The sequence below is a fragment of the Urtica dioica genome, chromosome 2, assembly GCF_054948205.1.
Source record: "Urtica dioica subsp. dioica isolate 48M chromosome 2, U.dioica_male_clone48M_v1_H2, whole genome shotgun sequence".
Taxonomy (NCBI): domain Eukaryota; kingdom Viridiplantae; phylum Streptophyta; class Magnoliopsida; order Rosales; family Urticaceae; genus Urtica; species Urtica dioica.
This window is the reverse complement of record NC_142757.1, coordinates 23,665,338-23,682,893: the sequence shown is the minus strand read 5'-3', so window position 1 is coordinate 23,682,893 and position 17,556 is coordinate 23,665,338. Positions and strand designations below refer to the sequence as shown.

Here is a 17,556-nt window from a genome sequence, read left to right as displayed (position 1 = left end):
GACCCCATCCTAGTGTCTCTTCTTAGATGCTGAGCTGAATCTTCCTAATAGATCAACGTGCTCATTCGGCAAGCCTAGGCAATATTTTGTTTTCCCAAGGTCTTTAATTTCAAATTGTTTCTTTAGGTAAGAGACGACTTATTGGATCTCTTCATCAGTCCCAATGATGTTCAAATCATCAACATAAACAACGATGATCACACACTCGGATGTTGTTTTCTTAATGAAATATGCAAGGACAAAGAGATTGATTGACATAACCCTTTTGTATCAAATATACGCTTAATCGACGGAACCACTTGCGTCCGGATTGCTTTAGCCCATACAAAGATCTTTATAATTTGATGGAATATCTTTCTCTAGGCTTTGAACTAGATGCTTCATGGATATTGAATCCTTCGAAAATTCTCATTTATATCTGAGTATCAAGTGATGCATATAAATAAGCCGTGACAACATCCATGAGATGCATATCTAGTTTCTCATGCACTGCTAGGCTGATCAAGTATCTAAATCTCCATTACATGAGAATATGTTTCTTCAAAATCAATCGCATGGTTTTGAGAAAAATCCTAGGCAACAAGTCGAGCTTTATATCTCACAATCTCATTTTCTCATTTCTCTTTTTGTACAAATACCCACTTGTATCCAGCAGGACTCTCATCTACATGTGTGAGTACTGTAGGCCCAAAAACTTTGTGCTTGTTAAACGAGTCAAGTTTGGCTTGAATTGCATTTTCCCGTTCACTCTAATCGTGTCTATTTTTACATTCAGTAACAGGCCTTGGTTTGGGATCCCCATCACTTTCGTTCATACCATCACATGCAAGACTAGAAGAGATTCCATCATCGATTTCATTATATTGGCTCCGTTGTATAAAAGTATTGGCGTAATTAATCGAATTTCTCGATTTTCCTCGTTGTGTATTTTTTTGTAATACACTCCTCCATTTTGGGGTCATCTTGTTTCTCTGCTCCTTTTCTTTTCCATGGATATTTATATATGGAACCGAATGGTTTTTAAGGCGTGTTGTGACTTCATGAGTGACTTTATTTTCAAATTTTCCTTTTAGTGAATCAATTCGTGCAAGAGCATTCACACCTAGAATATATGATTTAGTCACTCTTTCTATGTCTGTGAACGCATCAGGAAGCCGATTTGCAATACCTTGCAAATGTACAATATTTTCCACTTGTCCTTCGTAGTCCTTTGTGTAAGGATCAAGATGCAATAATGTTGGTACAAACCAAGTAATTCCCTCTTCCAGTTATTTTCTTTCTCTCCCTAAGGCTGGAAAATTTTCTTCATCAAAGTGGGAATCAGCAAAACGTGTTGTGAAAACATCCTCAGTTTGAGGTTCAAGATATCTAACAAAAGATGGAAATCCTACATAAATTTCAAGCCTTCTTTACGTTCCCATCTTTTAACTTTGAGGTGGTGCTATAGGCACATTAATAATACAACAAAAGCAAATGCCATATATTTGGTACTTGACAGAATGCAAGTTGTAGAGAGAAGCAAGGATTAAAATCTCGGGGGAACCGGACGGTTCCTGTCTGAGAACCGGGTTTAGCGTACATCCCGACACGGTTCAGTACAAAACCGTGTGGTTCCCTGACCGCTGGGAACCGGATGAGTTCTGGCCCTCATCCCGGTTCAGTAAAGCCTCCAGTTCAGTTAATTATTTACTGAAAATCGGGGTAGAAAATGGAATCCCGGACTTGAAATCTTCATTCACGCCGAAATTTAGGTCTTCTTCTCCTCGTCACCGCGCAAGAGAATCTTCACACCGAACCAGTCCTTCTCGCCGAGTTTCGTCAGATCCTGGCACCCAGACGTTGATTCTTCCATACTTCCCGGCGAGATTCCCGAGAAGTTCGTGGTTCCCCGTCAAATTCCGGCGTATGTTGAAATCTGAGTTTTTTTTTAATTTTTTTTTAAGAATTTGTTAGTTTTAGTTAATAATTTTAAGCTTGATTTTAAGTCATTTCCATGTTTAGTAACATAAATTTGATGTTGGTTTCGAAATCCTTATATTTGTAATCTTAATTAGGGATTTTTAATCCGAAATTAGGGTTTTGAATGTGATTGGTTGATTTTGTTGAAATTTTGTATAGATTTGTCATGGTTAAACTTAATTTATTTTTTTTGAACATGTTATTATAATTCGAATGTTGAATATGTGATATGGATTAGGGAAAATAACACATTTATACCCTGTGTTTTAGTGAAATGTCGAGTTTAACCCTCGGTTTTCAAAAATGTCGAGTTCATACCCTCTGTTTAACTAAAATGGCGAAATTATACCCTCTGTTTAATTAAAATGACGAAATTATACCCTGAAATAGACAACAGTGTCACGAATATTCTTTTTATTGACTTTTCATTGACGTTGACTATAATATTTATATATAAACACCAATTATCTTTATTCATTCGCGCCATATATGTAATTTATTTAAAAACTAAAAAATAAACAATAGTCTCTTAATCGTGAAGAACACAGAAAGAGGCAAATGGGTAAACATCGATAGTTGATAGTCATCAAAATCGCATATTCGAACAAAGAATCCAGGATTTAGAGTTTCAATTCGAACACGGAATGAAGTCATTTCTTAGGAGGTATGAGTTTTATTATTTAATTTCAATTTAAGGCTATTTTTATTTCAAAATTGAGAATTTGTAAGTTAGGGCACTGATTTAGATTTGATTTGGTTTTTCTTATATAAGAGTTAATATCAATGAAAGGGAGATTTGTGACGCTGTTATTCATTTCAGGGTATAATTTCGTCATTTTAGTTAAACAGAGGGTATGAACTCGACATATTTGAAAACCGAGGGTTAAACTCGACATTTCACTAAAACACAGGGTATAAATGTGTTATTTTCCCTATGGATTATTGGAATTATATTTAGAATATGTGATATGGATTATTGGAATTAAATTTTGAGTAGGTGATATGGATTATATATGATGTTGTTGAAATTTGATATGGGTTTTTGAAATTTAACATGAATTTTGAATATGTGATATGGATTATTGGAATTATATTTTGTATATGTATATATGATGTTGTCGAAATTTGATATGGGTTTTCGAAATTTAATATGAATTTTGAATATGTGATACGGATTATAGGAATTATATTTTAAATACGTATATATGATGTTGTTGAAATTTGATATGGGTTGTTGAAATTTCATATGAATTTTGAATATGTGATATGAGTTGTTGAAATTAAATTTAGAATATGTGTATAAAGATTTATGGATTATTTTAATTCTTATGAATATTTTTTTTTACTTGTTTGTATAGTAGACTTGAAGAATGGCGCCACCCGACCCAGCAATGAGGTATTGCACGCCCGTTCCGGGAAAAGCAAGTGCGAACATGTGCAACTTTTGCGGTCATGTAATGGGAGGAGGGGGGATCACGAGAGTAAAAAAATCATCTTGCACATTTGGACTCTCAGAAGAACGTTAAAATGTGCGATAAAGTTCCTCATGAGGTGATGGAGGAGATGCAAGCTTTAATCCTTGGTAATGTTGAGAAGAAGAAACAGAAAAACACATTGGATGAAACCATTCGAAGGACAATTCACAAACCATTTCACACTGATGCTGATGAAGAGGGTCCTACTCTTGATTACGAAGCAGACCTCCGAGCAGCGATGAAGAGGCCGCGTCAGGATGCAGCTCGATCAGAGTTGGAAGCTCGGTTCCAATCGGGTCCCAGGGGGGTTCGACTACAAAATCTCCACCTATCGCTCCGTCGTTATATAAGTCTCCCAGTGCGAGGCAGCCTAGAGTGGACGAGATGGTGGACCCAAAGAAGAAGTCGTGGCTCGGAAGAGCTATTACCAAATTCATCGTTCACCAGCACGTACCCACGAGCAAGGTCAACAATCATGAATTCAAAAACATGATTGTGACGGCTCAAGATCTCGATAATTCTCACACTTGTTGTACTTGTATTAAGATATTTATGTTTGGAATATGATGCTCATGTGTATTGCAGGTCCTAATGTAAGATACCGACTTTTATTTATGTAAATAATAAATAAAAAGTCGACAAAAGGATTTTGAAAATACTTGAGCGTTGAAAATCTTTAGTCCTTGAGAGTTACGGGAATAATATTAAGGAATTTCTCGAAGGAACGAGAAAACAATCGAGAATGGAAAGTTAAGAATATTAAGGTCGATAAGGTTTTAGAATATTTTCACGAATTTAAGAAGCATGGTGAACGTGAAAATAAATTCTAACGATCTTAATTAATTTTTACGTTAAAGGAATTCGATAGAAAATTATTGGACTAATTTTTTTGTTATATTTTCCATCTCTTGAGAAGAGAATAAAATTGAAAGGGAGTTATGTGCAACAAGATTAAACAATGTGAAAGGACGAAATTGAAATAAAAATGAGACAAATGGGTGAATTTGTGAATAAGTGGATAACCCTTATCCTTGCCACGTCATAAGGGTTTGGAATATCCCTTAAGTGATGTATATCACTTGGCCGACAATCAGGAGAAGAAGAAAAGAAAAAAAAGGAAAAGAAGGAAAGTAAGGACACGGGAAAGAGAAAGAGAAGAAAGAAAAAAAAAGGAAGAAAAGAAGAAGAAGAGAGGGGCTGAGCGGCCGAGAGAGAGAAAGAGAGATCGAGCAAGAGAGAGAAGAAGAGAGCGAGAGAGCGAGACTGAGAAGGAGAGAGAGGGAGAGGACGCGCGACCATCAGCACCAGCCCGAGACCCCAGCCCCGTGCGCGCGCCATCCAGCCGACCACCAAGCCTCGCCGCGCGCGCGACCGTCGTGAGGGTTGAGCCTCCGCGAGCTAGAGAGGACGTCGGAGGGTTCAATTCCTCTAGAAACAAGGTGAGATGTTCTTCCCCAATTTTGAATCTGGAGATTAGGGTTCGAGTTTGGATTTGGGGGCTTTTCTTTTCGGTTTGGTTCTCTGTGGTTGTGAACGTGTTAGTGTTGGATTGAAGGATATTATTTGATTCAATGATGATTATCTCTAGTTTAGACTGAGTTGCTTGATGTGGGTCTTTTCCGTGTGAACTCTTGGCCGAGTGTTTAAGTTGATATGGATTTGAGCTTGGTTGTTGTGACGTGACTTTGAGGTTGTTCACTTGTCACTGAGTCTGGATTTTGAATATTGAGCTTGTCCGTGTGAACTCTTGGCCATGTGTATTGTTTGGCTTGATGAGATTGTGTGGTTCATTTTGGTCTGTTTTGGCTGGATAGTGTAAGACTGTTTTGATGTCTTGGCCGTGAGGATTAAACCAAAAATCTGAGAATCGAGTATTAATTTTTATGGTTTTGTAGTGGTTTTGGCTGATTTCTTGGTGTGTATTTGGCTGAAATATGTGTGGTGTGTCGTTGAAAGTAATGGTTTGGTTTTGTTGCGAGTGTGATGTCGAGTGAGGCTCAGTTTTAGGTAGGTTGAACAGGGCTCGGGGCAGCGGCTCGGGACGGCGAAGAGGCTGTCCGAAGTTTAGTGGAGGTGTTACGCGAGCGACGACGAGACAGAGCCAGACAGCGAGGTTGTCGACTCGGTGTTGTGAGACGTCTCCGAGTGGTTAGGGCGAGTCGGGGTTTGTCCCGAGTCTCGACTCGTGCTAGTGCGAACCTATAATTATTTTTGTTGGGTCGTTCTAGATTATGAGAGTTGCAATATAATATCAATATGTATGTTTTATAATCAAGCTCGTTTAATATAAGTTGTTAAGAAAAATAAATTAATATGTATCTTTATTAAACTCGTTGATTATTCAATTAATTATTTAGTATACTTATCTTAAGTATGTATTAAAAATCGAGTTCGACTATAAGCTCGACTCTTTTAATTTAGAAAAAGAATATCAACGAGAAATGTTTTATTTACGTTCTCAAATGTTTATAACTTGTCAATAAAAATAGACAAGTCAAAAGAATAGATGGTCGAATAGTATGTGATGTTTCTTAGCTTAAGTCAGAGAAGTTATGTCAAGATCTTATTATCTTTAGGCACCGATTCTTTCTGTATCTCTGTTATGATCTCATGTGTTCTTGATTGCTCGCGTTTGAGACGCTCTGAGTAGCGTGACTAGGAGGACGTTTGAATACGTTCCTTATGAGCTTTCTTTCCATCAGAAGTATGTACGTTAGTATGTCAAGGGATGAGATACTAAGTACACTCCATGTTCGATCTTTCTCTTCTATAGATAAGTCCAGATTGCTACAAGGATAGCAGTGAGCGTAAGGATATTACGTGAACTAAATTACGTGAAGTAAAGAAAGGACTCTTTCTGTTAGAAAAGGATTCGGGATTCGAAAGAATCGTATCCAGGTAAGTAGAAACATTTCAACTGTATCACAAAAACAATGTGTTGTGTGTGCTGCTTATGTGCTTGCATTTACATGATATGATATGTGATTCTTGCATTTATTGCATTTTCATTCATGTGCATCTCATCTAAAAATGGAAAAGAGTTTTACGAGAAACGAGGTTTTTCGAAAAAAGGATGTGTGTTGTGGATCGTCCATGAATGGTTGGCTAGCTCTTAGGATCGGGGAGTTAGCTACAACTTCGCGAGATAGGATCGGTCTCACGAAGGATCGGGTCATTTGAATAGTTCTGAGAACCTTATGACTTCGAAGAGCGGACCGTATGTAGTACTGGGTACCTTATGGTCACGTCGGACCATTTGAAGAGTGTTGGGTACCTTATGGTTGCGACCTCCGGGCTGTATGTCATAGTGTTGGGCACCTTACAACTGCGGCGTTAGTCATACATGTATGCGAGAGGACCTGAGTGAAATGTTTACAACACACACCCTGCGCGCAATTAAGAAGAGATTTAAAGAGAGAAAAAGATGAGAAAAACTTGCTTGGGTTTTAAAGTGAAAATCATATCATATGCATTGTTTCTGCTTACTGGGCGTTAGCTCATTCATTTTTGTGATACAGGTGATGTATGTGAATAAAAGATGTTTATACGGTAGCGGGTTGACTGGCGACCGCTTCCACGTAGACGAGACTTCGTATATGGGCTATTTTGACCTGATGGGCCTAATAAGAAATCATTTTGAATAATGTTTTGTGAAAATGGTTATGTTTTGTGAAGTCTGTCTAAGACCTAGAGGTCAAGTAGATTGTTTCTTTCACTATGTTGTTTATGCATGTAGACTTTAAGTCAATACGATGGTGTTGTGTGTAGATACGAAAGGTTTGTCATGACGTCGTGTCGTTTATGTTTTTTAAAAAAAAAATCCACGTGTTTTCATTTAAAATAAACGACTTGTCGGGGCGTGACACCTAAGATTCCTCTCCCATCGGCGTACGAAGTTTAGAACAAGTACCTCGAGATGGAGGTCGTAGATGCCAAGAACTTTGTGGAAGAGCAGAAGAAGCGTTGGAAGATGTATGGACGCACGATACTGGCTGATAGTTGGACAGGGCCGACCAAATTGAGTATCATCAACATAATGGTCTATTGCGCTGGTGCGAATGTGTTCTTGAAGTCCATAGACGCATCGAAGAATGTCAAGAGTACAAACTACATTTGCTCAATACTGAAGGATGTGCTTAAAGAGGTTGGGAGACATAATGTCGTCCAAGTAGTCACCGACAACGACGCCAACTAGAAGAGTTCTGGGAAGAAATTGTGTCGGCGTCAGAATGTGTATTGGACACCTTGTGCCGCACATTGCTTGGATCTGATGTTTGAAGACATCGGAAAGAGAGACTCAGTAAAGGGGACAATCAAAGCTGCGAGGGACGCGACAAAGTTTATCTACAACCACGACACGGTGTTGGCCAAGCTACGAGAAGTGGCCCCAGGTGAAATCATCCGTCCAGGGGCAACACGATTTGCTACGAACTACCTCGCCCTAAGAAGTCTCTGGGAGAAAAGAGCCGCGTTGAGGTCGTTGTTCACTAGTCAGTGGTGGGACGATGACAGATTGAGCCCAACGCCTACCGGGAAATCCATTACTGAGACCGTTTTGAACCCGCAGTTTTGGCAATCCGTCGATGAGTTGTGTGCAATTTTTGAGCCTATGTACACCACTCTTCGATTGGTTGATACCGAAGTACATCCGATGATGGGTCTACTGTACTACGTGTTCCAGGAGATGAAGAATAAGTTGTCGGCGCTCAACGGCAAGAAATGGGTTCTCGACATCGTGGAGCGTAGATGGACTAGTCAGATGTGTCATCCATTACATGTTGCAGGTGAACTACATCTCGCAATACTTCATTAACGTTTTCCTTTTTGTAACACGTGCTTCTCTTGCAGCTTTCTTTCTCAATCCGAAGTTGCAATATAACCTGGATGTAGTAATGGATAACACGCATATGGCGGCTGTCACGAAGGTGTTTGATAAGCTGCATCCGGAGTTAGATGGTGCTTCACTGGGTAGAGAGGTATAATCTTGAACCTATATTATTCAATGAGTTGTAGAACCTGTGCTTACATCGACGTTATCTATTATAGTTGATCGCATTCCGAGAAGCTAGAGGGGACTTCGCACAAAGAAGTGCTATCTCGGCACGATGGACGTTGTGTGCAAGTAAGTGTTACGTATACTGTTATATGAAGATTGTGCCATGGATTCTAATGAGATGAAGTTATATGACTTATTGTGTCATGATTACAGTTGAATGGTGGGAATGTTATGGGAACTGGACGCTGACGTTGCAAGCGTTGGCCATTCGAATTTTGTCTCAGACGGCATCATCATCTACTTGCGAGAGAAATTGGAGCACTTTTGCCTTGATCCACACCAAACAAAGGAACCGCCTAGCATATAAGAGGCTAGAGAAGCTTGTCTTCTGCTCGTACAACATGAAGTTGCAAATTAGAGAATTGACCCGGATCCACGACAACTCCACAACCCCGATGGATCCTTTGGATATCATTGAAAGAGCTTTTGGGCGTTCGGGTCATGATAACGAAGGAGACGATGAAATGCTTAGGTGGATTGAGTCGGTTTCACTGGATGACGTCAACCAGAACGCGGATTCGATGGTAGCTCAGACGGCCCGAGAGCTTGGACTTGATCCGGAGCGCGTGTTAGAGGAAGAAGTTCTTCCTCAAAGCGAATCTAGCCGCAGTTCTGATTCCGATGACGGTGAAGGCGGTGATGGTGGAGGGGGTGATGGAGGTGGAGGGGTGGTGACGATCGAGGTACCTACGGTGGTGGTGGTGACTACGGCTCTAGTGGTGCTGGTGGTAGTGGGGACGGATGTGGAGGCTCCTACAGTGTCGGTGGCGGTGGATACGTACCAAGTGAGGAAGACTATAATCATTTTCACCCGACTTTTTTTTACATAGATTATGGGGGCGGTCACGGTGGAGGAATGAATGATACCATGTCATTTACGTCTAGCAATGACGTTGATGATTTATCGACCAACTTCGGATCTGTGACAATTACTCCTCAAGACACGGGGTACCAGTATTATGAAGGGTCTTCCTCTTACCGCAACAACGACTATTCTCCACCACCACAAATCTCATGACCCTAGTCCGACCGCAACAAGGTTATCCCGCATACTCTTTCTCTACAGGTATGACGCAATGGGAATACGACTACCATTTGGAGACGTACCAAACTGCATACACTCATTTTTTGAGTTGGTACGATTATTGTATGACCGTTAGTCGAGGGATATTACCGGAGTAGTCATTTTTAGTCTATGGTATGTAATAAAGATATTGTAAACTATTTTCGTTTTTAGCATATGGTATGTAATAACAATATTGTAAACTATTTTCTTTTTTAGCCTATGGTGTGTAATATGTATGACATTATATAAATTTGTTGTTCACTGAATACCCCCTCGGTAAGTCCGGTATTTGCCGGTAAACCACATCGGTAACAGTAAGTTCACCGGTACGGTTTACCCTCGGTTTCACTGGATACCCCGGTAAGTCAATGGCTTTTTCCCGGGAACCCATCAAAATCGGAGTCCTGGTACGGCATCAGTAACGGTATTCGATTCCTTGGAGTGGAGTACTTATGATATGCACTTAGTTGGATACGAATTAATGCAGCAACCTGTAATATTGCATGACCCCATACTGATATATGGAGCTTTTTTCTCATTATCAATGGTCTAGCAATAAGTTGAAAGCGCTTGATTAGTGATTCAACTATACCATTTTGTGTATGTACATTAGCAACAACGTGCTCGGCACAATCCTTACTGACATACAATAATCATCGAATATTTGGGATGTAAATTCACCGACATTATCGAGCTTGATTTTTTTAATTGCATAATCATGAAATTGAGCTCAGAATTTGATTATCTGAGCAAGTAATTTTGAAAATGCTATATTGCGAGTTGACAACAGACAACTTTATTGACCATTTGCTAGAGGCTCTATCAATACCATGAAGAATCGAAATGGTATAAACGGTGGGGCAATAGGCCCACATTTGTCACATTGAATACATTCAAGAAACATAGATGATTTTGTTTAAACTTTTTCTGGTGAAGGTCTTATGATGAGCTTTCCGAGATAACAGGCTTTACATGGGAAAATATTACTTTGAGGGATCTTCTGGCCCTTCAATAGATGCCCATGTGTAATTTCAATAATTCTCTGCATCATAGTTTAACAATGATGACCAAAATGATTATGCCAATGTAGTTAACAATGAAGAATCAATAACTAACGAATTTGATTTTATTGCATTTATATACATGTAATGCAATCCAGTAGGTAGGGATGACAATTTCATGTTCGTGTCGTAACTGTGGGGGTATAAAAATTCAAGTATTTAAATATTATTTCGGATGGGCTTTTTCCCAGCTAAAGCCCATAGTCAATTTGAAGACCGGCCCACGAAATCAATTATGGACCTAGTTCGCTCTCGGCAGATCGGCCCAAGTCCAACAACATTTTCCGGCCCAATGAAGAGCTCCAGCTCAGCCACGTCTTCCTGGTCAGAAGGATCGGTCAATCAAAGAGCAGACTGCGCCGCGAAGACCGAACTTTGGACGACTTCAGCCTTGGCCAGGAATGTGGATCGAATAACACGTGTCTTCGGCCAGAAAGTTCCATCTCGCCTATAAATAGAAGAGGAGATGACGATTTTCACACAGGCAAGATTCCAGTCTCAGTTTCCAATTAATATTTCCTTTGTATTCTTATATTTGTGATCGTGATCTCGGCATGTTGAGTTCGTCACCTCGTCCCGTTGTAACCTCCTCTAAATTAATAAAATTAATTAATATTCATATATTATTATAGTTCTATATTATTAAATTGTTTCTTATACGACGTCTTTCTAAACCCTTTCAAAATATTTCATCATTTCACCTTTTATTTGAGATTGTTGATCGATCCAAAAATCGACATCAACAATTTGGCGCCGTCTGTGGGAAAATTCAGAAACACCAATCTCGGAAGAAGCAGTTCGTAAAAAGGAAAATTTTATCATGTCTTCCACTCCGACTCATTACGAATTCGGAGAGGAGATCCCTCCGGGGATCAGGGCAATCCTGGATATGATGACCAAAAAGATTGATGAGCAAGCCAAGACCAACTGTGCTCTTAATGACCGGTTGAATACTCTCTCGACTCCTCAAAACACCCCGGATCCTCAAGTGGGATCCGGAGATATGACCGCCTCTAAGTCAACTCGCCAAGCAACCTCGGTTGCGCAAACAAGTCGAGCTATCCCTCCCGGAGTCCGTCTGGATTTCTCTGGGATACAGGTTGCCCGAGGAACAGATCAGTCTCCCATCACAAGCTTTCAACTTGGGGGGGCTGCTGGCGAGGTCGCGACAGAAGTCACGATCGATCCTTCCGGACTCCCTCCGCCTCCGCTCGGGGGAGCACCGTCCGGACCTTTCCCGACTGATTCGGGACCTCGCCCTCCTGCGATCTACCAAACATTCACCCCCCAACGTGTTGGCGGGCTGAATCAGACCCGTCAGGGCCTGGTCAGTGCAATCGCGGTCAGTCCGGCACAATCGGGACCTCGCCTCTTTCGTGGTGGCGAACCCAGTATGACCGAACTGGACAGGTTCAAGGAATCCATAACAGCCGAGCTGAGAGCTGTTCGTTCAGAATTTCATTCTGCGACCAGTTCGGCTCCCGAGATAGATTGTCTCGTGGAAGAAACGAGGCAAACTCCTTTCGCCAGAAACATCACTGAAGTGCAACTGGGAGATACTGGAAAGGTTCTCCTTCCACGGTACAATGGCACCTCAAGTCCGAAAGCTTTCATATTGTCCTTCAGAGTCGCAATGGGACGGGTTATGCTCTCTGAAATAGAATTAGAGGCGGGATACTGCCAACTATTCGCTGAAAGCTTGTCCGGACCCGCCTTGGAATGGTTCTCCAAACTCGAACCAAACTCCATTGATGGTTTCGATAAGCTATCAGCCGCATTCCTGAAACATTATTCGATGTTCGTGGAGGACGATCAGACCATAGCAGACTTATGGGGAATCCAACAGAGTGAGAGCGAATCTTTAAAGGATTTCATGATCCGTTACAAGGACGTACTCTCGAAAATCTCTAAGGTATGCCACGAGTCTGCCATAACCTCTCTGAGGAACGGATTAAGGCACGACTCAAAGCTGAAACTGGAGATGACTGTTAACCGCCCCCTCACACTAGAGGATGCAATTCATAAGGCCACGAATTACGCAAAGGCCGAAGAAGAATTTGCTTCCTACGAGAGGCAACGCGTGACCGAAAAGAAACCATCCTCCAATACTTGGGTGAGGCCCGTAAACACTGGGAATAACCCTCGAAGGACTAATCCCCGCGACCCTGTACCTCACGCCAAAAAGCAACACGCCCCTCCTAATTATATGCTCAATGTTAGTGATGACATTAAGGAGGGAGGCCCCCAAGCTAAGAAATGGACGAGGGACCCCAATGCGTATTGCAATTTCCACAAGGCTAACGGCCACGACACGGTTAACTGCGAAACCATGCGTAAGGCTTTAGCCGAGAAATAAGATGTTGATCTAGGACCCCCGCCAAAGAAGAAAGTCTTCAATAACAACAACAGGGGAAGGGGCAACCCCTCCCCCAAGAGAGCGAGACCCGAGGAGGAAGGGGAACCAAACTCCCCGCCGACTGTCGCAAAACACAGAGTTGACTTCATAATGGGCGGCTCAAAATTTTGCAACGAAACGGTTAACTCCATCAAAACACATCAACGACAACTGAGTAACCAAACAACCAAAATCAGATTAGAACAAGATGTTCAAATCTCGTTCTCTGAAAAAGAAGCAATTGGGACAACCGAACCACACGACGACGCACTCATGATCACGATTGACGTGTCTAACTGTGAGGTTGCGAGAGTTCTAATCGATGGTGGCAGCTCTGTAGATCTTATTTTCAAGGATACCCTGGCAAGGATGGGGATCGATGAAGACGAGATTGAAAGAGAACGAACCCATTTAACAGGTTTCAATGGGTCCACTACTCCATCCTTGGGAACAATCAGGTTGCCCGTAAAAATACATGGAATCAACAAAATAGTAGAGTTTCAAGTACTAGACTGTCTCTCCCCCTACAACATTTTCTTGGGAAGACCATGGATACATATGATGAGGGCTGTCCCTTCAACCTTTCATCAATGTATTCGTTTTCCTACGCCTGAGGGAATAGGAAAGATCCGAGGTAATCAGGCAACCTCCCGTAGTTGCTATCTCACTAGCCACAAACATTGTGCCAAGACAATTAAAGAAGAGCAATAGCAATCAATGAACGTGGAGTCGGCCGAGAGCGTTTCCGCACTAGAGGACCCCGACTCCCTTGATGTGCCAAGCACTGAGTTAACGGTCCAAGTACAGCTCGATGGCTCCGATCCTTCCAAGTGCGTAGGAATTGGAACTAAGCTTAAAGGTGGCATCAGGCGAGAACTGATCTGTTTCTTAAAACGAAACAAATCCACCTTCGCCTGGTCAACCGAAGATATGCCAGGAATAAGCATCGACGTCACGTCTCACCAACTTAACGTCGATCCCAGTTTTAAATCGGTAAAACAAAAAAGACAAAAGCTCGGTCCCGACAGGGCACGGGTAGTCAACGACGAAGTTGAAAGACTGCTCAGTGCAGATTCAATCCGCGAAGTGAAATACCCGGATTGGCTTGCAAACACCGTCGTCGTAAAGAAAAAAAATGGGAAATGGAGGGTATGCGTCGATTTCACCGATCTAAATTAAGCATGCCCCAAAGATAGCTTCCCGTTGCCTCACATCGACCAGCTAGCCGAAGCGACCGCGGGGCATAAAATACTCTCATTCATGGATGCATTCTCAGGATATAACCAAATCCTGATGCATCCGGATGACCAAGAAAAGACAGCTTTCATCACCGACCGTGGCACGTATTGCTATAAGGTCATGCCCTTTGGACTAAAGAACGCTGGCGCCACCTATCAAAGGTTAGTCAACGAAATGTTCAAGGAAAAGATAGGGAAGACGATGGAAGTGTATATCGACGATATGCTAGTAAAATCCCTAAGGGAGAACGACCACATATATAGGGCATTTGGAGGAATGTTTCGAGGTACTGAATAAATATAAAATGAAACTCAATCCCACCAAATGTTTGTTAGGAGTATCATCCGGCAAGTTCTTGGGGTATTTAGTTACCCAACGAGTAATTGAGGCCAACCCGGATCAATTACACGCCTTACGAGAGATGCCTTCGCCTCGTAATAGGCGAGAAGTTCAAAGGTTAACGAGACGCATCGCTGCCCTCAACCGCTTCATCTCTCGGTCGACAGATAAATGTCTTCTTTTCTATCGGCTCCTTAAAGGAAACAAGAAGCTCGAATGGGACGACAAATGCGAAAAGGTGTTAAAAAAATTGAAAGAGTGTCTATCGACACCCCCAATCCTAGAAAAACCCGTCGCGGGGGAGCCACTCTATCTATACGTCGCAGTGCCTCAAGCGGCAGTTAGTGGAGTACTCGTCAGAGAAGAGCAAGGGGACCAACGACCAATCTTTTATACAAGCAAGTCGTTAGTCGATGCTGAAACTCGATATCCTATTATGGAGAAACTGGCCTTGGCCATTGCTTCTGCCGCGCGAAAACTTCGACCATACTTCCAATCGCACACCATAATAGTAATGACATCACATCCGCTCAGAAGTTTCCTACATAGCCCTAATCAATCAGGAAGATTAACCAAGTGGGCCGTGGAGCTGGGCGAATACGATATCGAGTACCGAGTGAAGACGTCTGCAAAATCGCAAGTTTTAGCGGATTTCATCATCGAACTCCCGAGGGAAAGTCCCACCGTGACCGAAGCCGAAGGCACCTGGACACTTAAAGTGGATGGGGCATTATCAAAGCAAGGGGCTGGAGTAGGTATACACCTAACCACCCCTCACGGTGAGACTATAGAACAGTCATTTAGGCTCGACTTCGTCGCATCAAACAACGAAGCCGAGTACGAAGCACTAGTTGCCGGACTTAGGTTGGCCACTGCAGTTGGATCAAAGAAAGTGGAAGCTTTCTGCGACTCCCAACTCATAGCAAACCAATACTCCGGGGAATACGAGACTAGGGATGAGCGAATGGAAGCTTACTTAAAAGTCGTAAAAGAACTAACAAAAAACTTCGAAGAATTCTCCCTGACAAGGATCCCTCGAGGCGAGAATACTTCGGCCGACGCATTGGCTGCCCTGGCGTCTACCTCGGATCCGGGCCTCAGGAGGATTATACCAGTCGAAACAATCAAACAACCTTCTATTGCCACGGCCATCGCTGCTGTCATAACAATAGAATGGGGGTATTGGAGAGAGGAAATACTACATTACATCACGACTGGTACGGTCCCATCCGATAAGATGGCAAAACGCAAGCTCGTGCTGAGAAGCGCGAGATTTTGCATCATAGATGGAAGCCTATTTAAAAGAAGCTTCGCAGGACCCTACCTCAAGTACGTCGGGACGGAGGAGTCTAGACGAATCCTGGAAGACGTACACGAAGGGGAATGCGGAAATCACGCAGGCGGACGAGCGCTTGCCATCAAAATAAAGAGGCAAGGCTACTTTTGGTCGACCATGCTGGTAGACTGCGAGGCGCACTCGTGCCGCTGCGATCAATGTCAACGCCACGCCCCCAACATAAAAAGACCCGCGGAAGAATTGTCATCTATCTCGGCGCCATACCCATTCATGAAATGGTCTATGGACATTGTGGGACCAATGCCGGTCGCCCCTGGCGGGTTACGATTCCTGTTAATCTTAACAGACTATTTTTCTAAATGGGTGGAAGCTGGCGCCTTCGTTGATAAAGGACGTCGACGCCACGACATTCATCTGGAAAAATATAATCTGTCAACATGGAACTCCCCACGAGATCATAACAGACAACGGATTGCAATTCATATCGAAAAAATTTAGAAAGTTTTGCTTCCATAACAACATTGAGGTAAGAATGTCGACACCATGATATCCTCAAAGAAATGGGCACGCGGAAGCAACAAATAAGGCCATAGTTGACTCCATAAGGAAAAGGCTCGATGCCAAGAAAGGGCGGTGGGCAGAAGAACTGCCAAGCGTGCTATGGGCATACCGAACCAGCCCGCGAAGGCCGACATGGGAAACTCCGTTTTCCCTCGTCCATGGAGTTGAATCTATCATCCCAATTGAGCATCAGGTGCAAACCCTTAGGGTAAAATACGCACTTGAGGATGAGCCAAAAAATGACAAAGCTCTATGCGATGCCTTAGACCTAATGGAGGAAAAGCGAGATTCAGCCCTATCACGGTTATCCAGTTATAGGCAATCCATCGCTAGATTCTACAACAAGGATGTTAATACAAGAAGATTCGATGTAGGGGACTTGGTCCTCCGAAAAATCTTCCAAAACACTCCTGAGGCAAACGCCGGAAAACTCGGGGAAAAATGGGAATGCCCCTATAGGGTCACTAGAGTGACCTATCCCGGCTTTTATGAACTTGAAACACTCAACGGAATCCCAGTTTTAAGATCATGGAACGTCTCGAACCTAAAAAAATACTACTGTTGAAACCAGTAAGAATTGAACTACGTCCGACTTGATCCCTGCATAAGGGTACGTAGGCAGCCTCTTACCACAAAGGCACAGTCCCCCCACCTTCTTGAGCCACGGAGCTCGCACCTCGGCCAATGACCCCGACCTCGGACTAGGCTAGCAGTGCAAATGCCTCACGACGACTCTGGCGAGAGCCGACATCTCACAGCGTCATCAGAGATCGCACCCACGTGGTTCGACCTCGTCCGAAAATATTAAGGGAAACTTTTTAGGTCCACGACGATCTAAAAGACTTAAAATTTTTACCAAATTTGATTACGGACTACGGCTTCAAATCTATAAAGGAAATGCTTCGGACAGGCGATAGTCCGAACAACTTAACAGATTTTGAACCACGAACCAATTCATAACCTCAGCCTAAGGGAAACTTTTTAGTTCTTTAAGCGACCTAAAAGACTTAGCGAATCATTTGAAACTTTAAGGGAAACATTTTAGGCTGAATACAAGTGATATCGTCCTCAGTATCCTTCATCTCGGCCGCCCAGTCCGAGATCTCGC

General features: G+C 42.6%; 2 protein-coding genes across 2 annotated transcripts; both read left to right on the top strand.

Moving 5' to 3' along the window:
- The first annotated feature begins 13,123 nt into the window (after positions 1-13,123).
- LOC149404196 (uncharacterized) lies at positions 13,124-13,723 on the top strand. Its single transcript, XM_089607440.1, has one exon. It carries the CDS (start codon positions 13,124-13,126, stop codon positions 13,721-13,723), a length of 600 nt encoding a protein of 199 aa, XP_089463566.1.
- A 1,381-nt stretch (positions 13,724-15,104) lies between these two features.
- Positions 15,105-17,013, top strand: LOC149404195 (uncharacterized). Its single transcript, XM_089607439.1, has 2 exons — positions 15,105-16,219; positions 16,446-17,013. Exons 1-2 carry the CDS (start codon positions 15,105-15,107, stop codon positions 17,011-17,013), a joined length of 1,683 nt encoding a protein of 560 aa, XP_089463565.1.
- The last annotated feature ends 543 nt before the right edge of the window (positions 17,014-17,556 follow it).

Excerpts from the sequence above, each read along its gene's own strand:
- LOC149404195 (XM_089607439.1), top strand. The coding sequence starts at position 15,105 with ATGACATCACATCCGCTCAGAAGTTTCCTACATAGCCCTAATCAATCA. Across the intron at positions 16,220-16,445 it reads CCTGGCGGGTTACGATTCCT|AAATGGGCACGCGGAAGCAA; the intron begins GTTAATCTTAAC and ends ATATCCTCAAAG.
- LOC149404196 (XM_089607440.1), top strand. The coding sequence starts at position 13,124 with ATGGGCGGCTCAAAATTTTGCAACGAAACGGTTAACTCCATCAAAACA.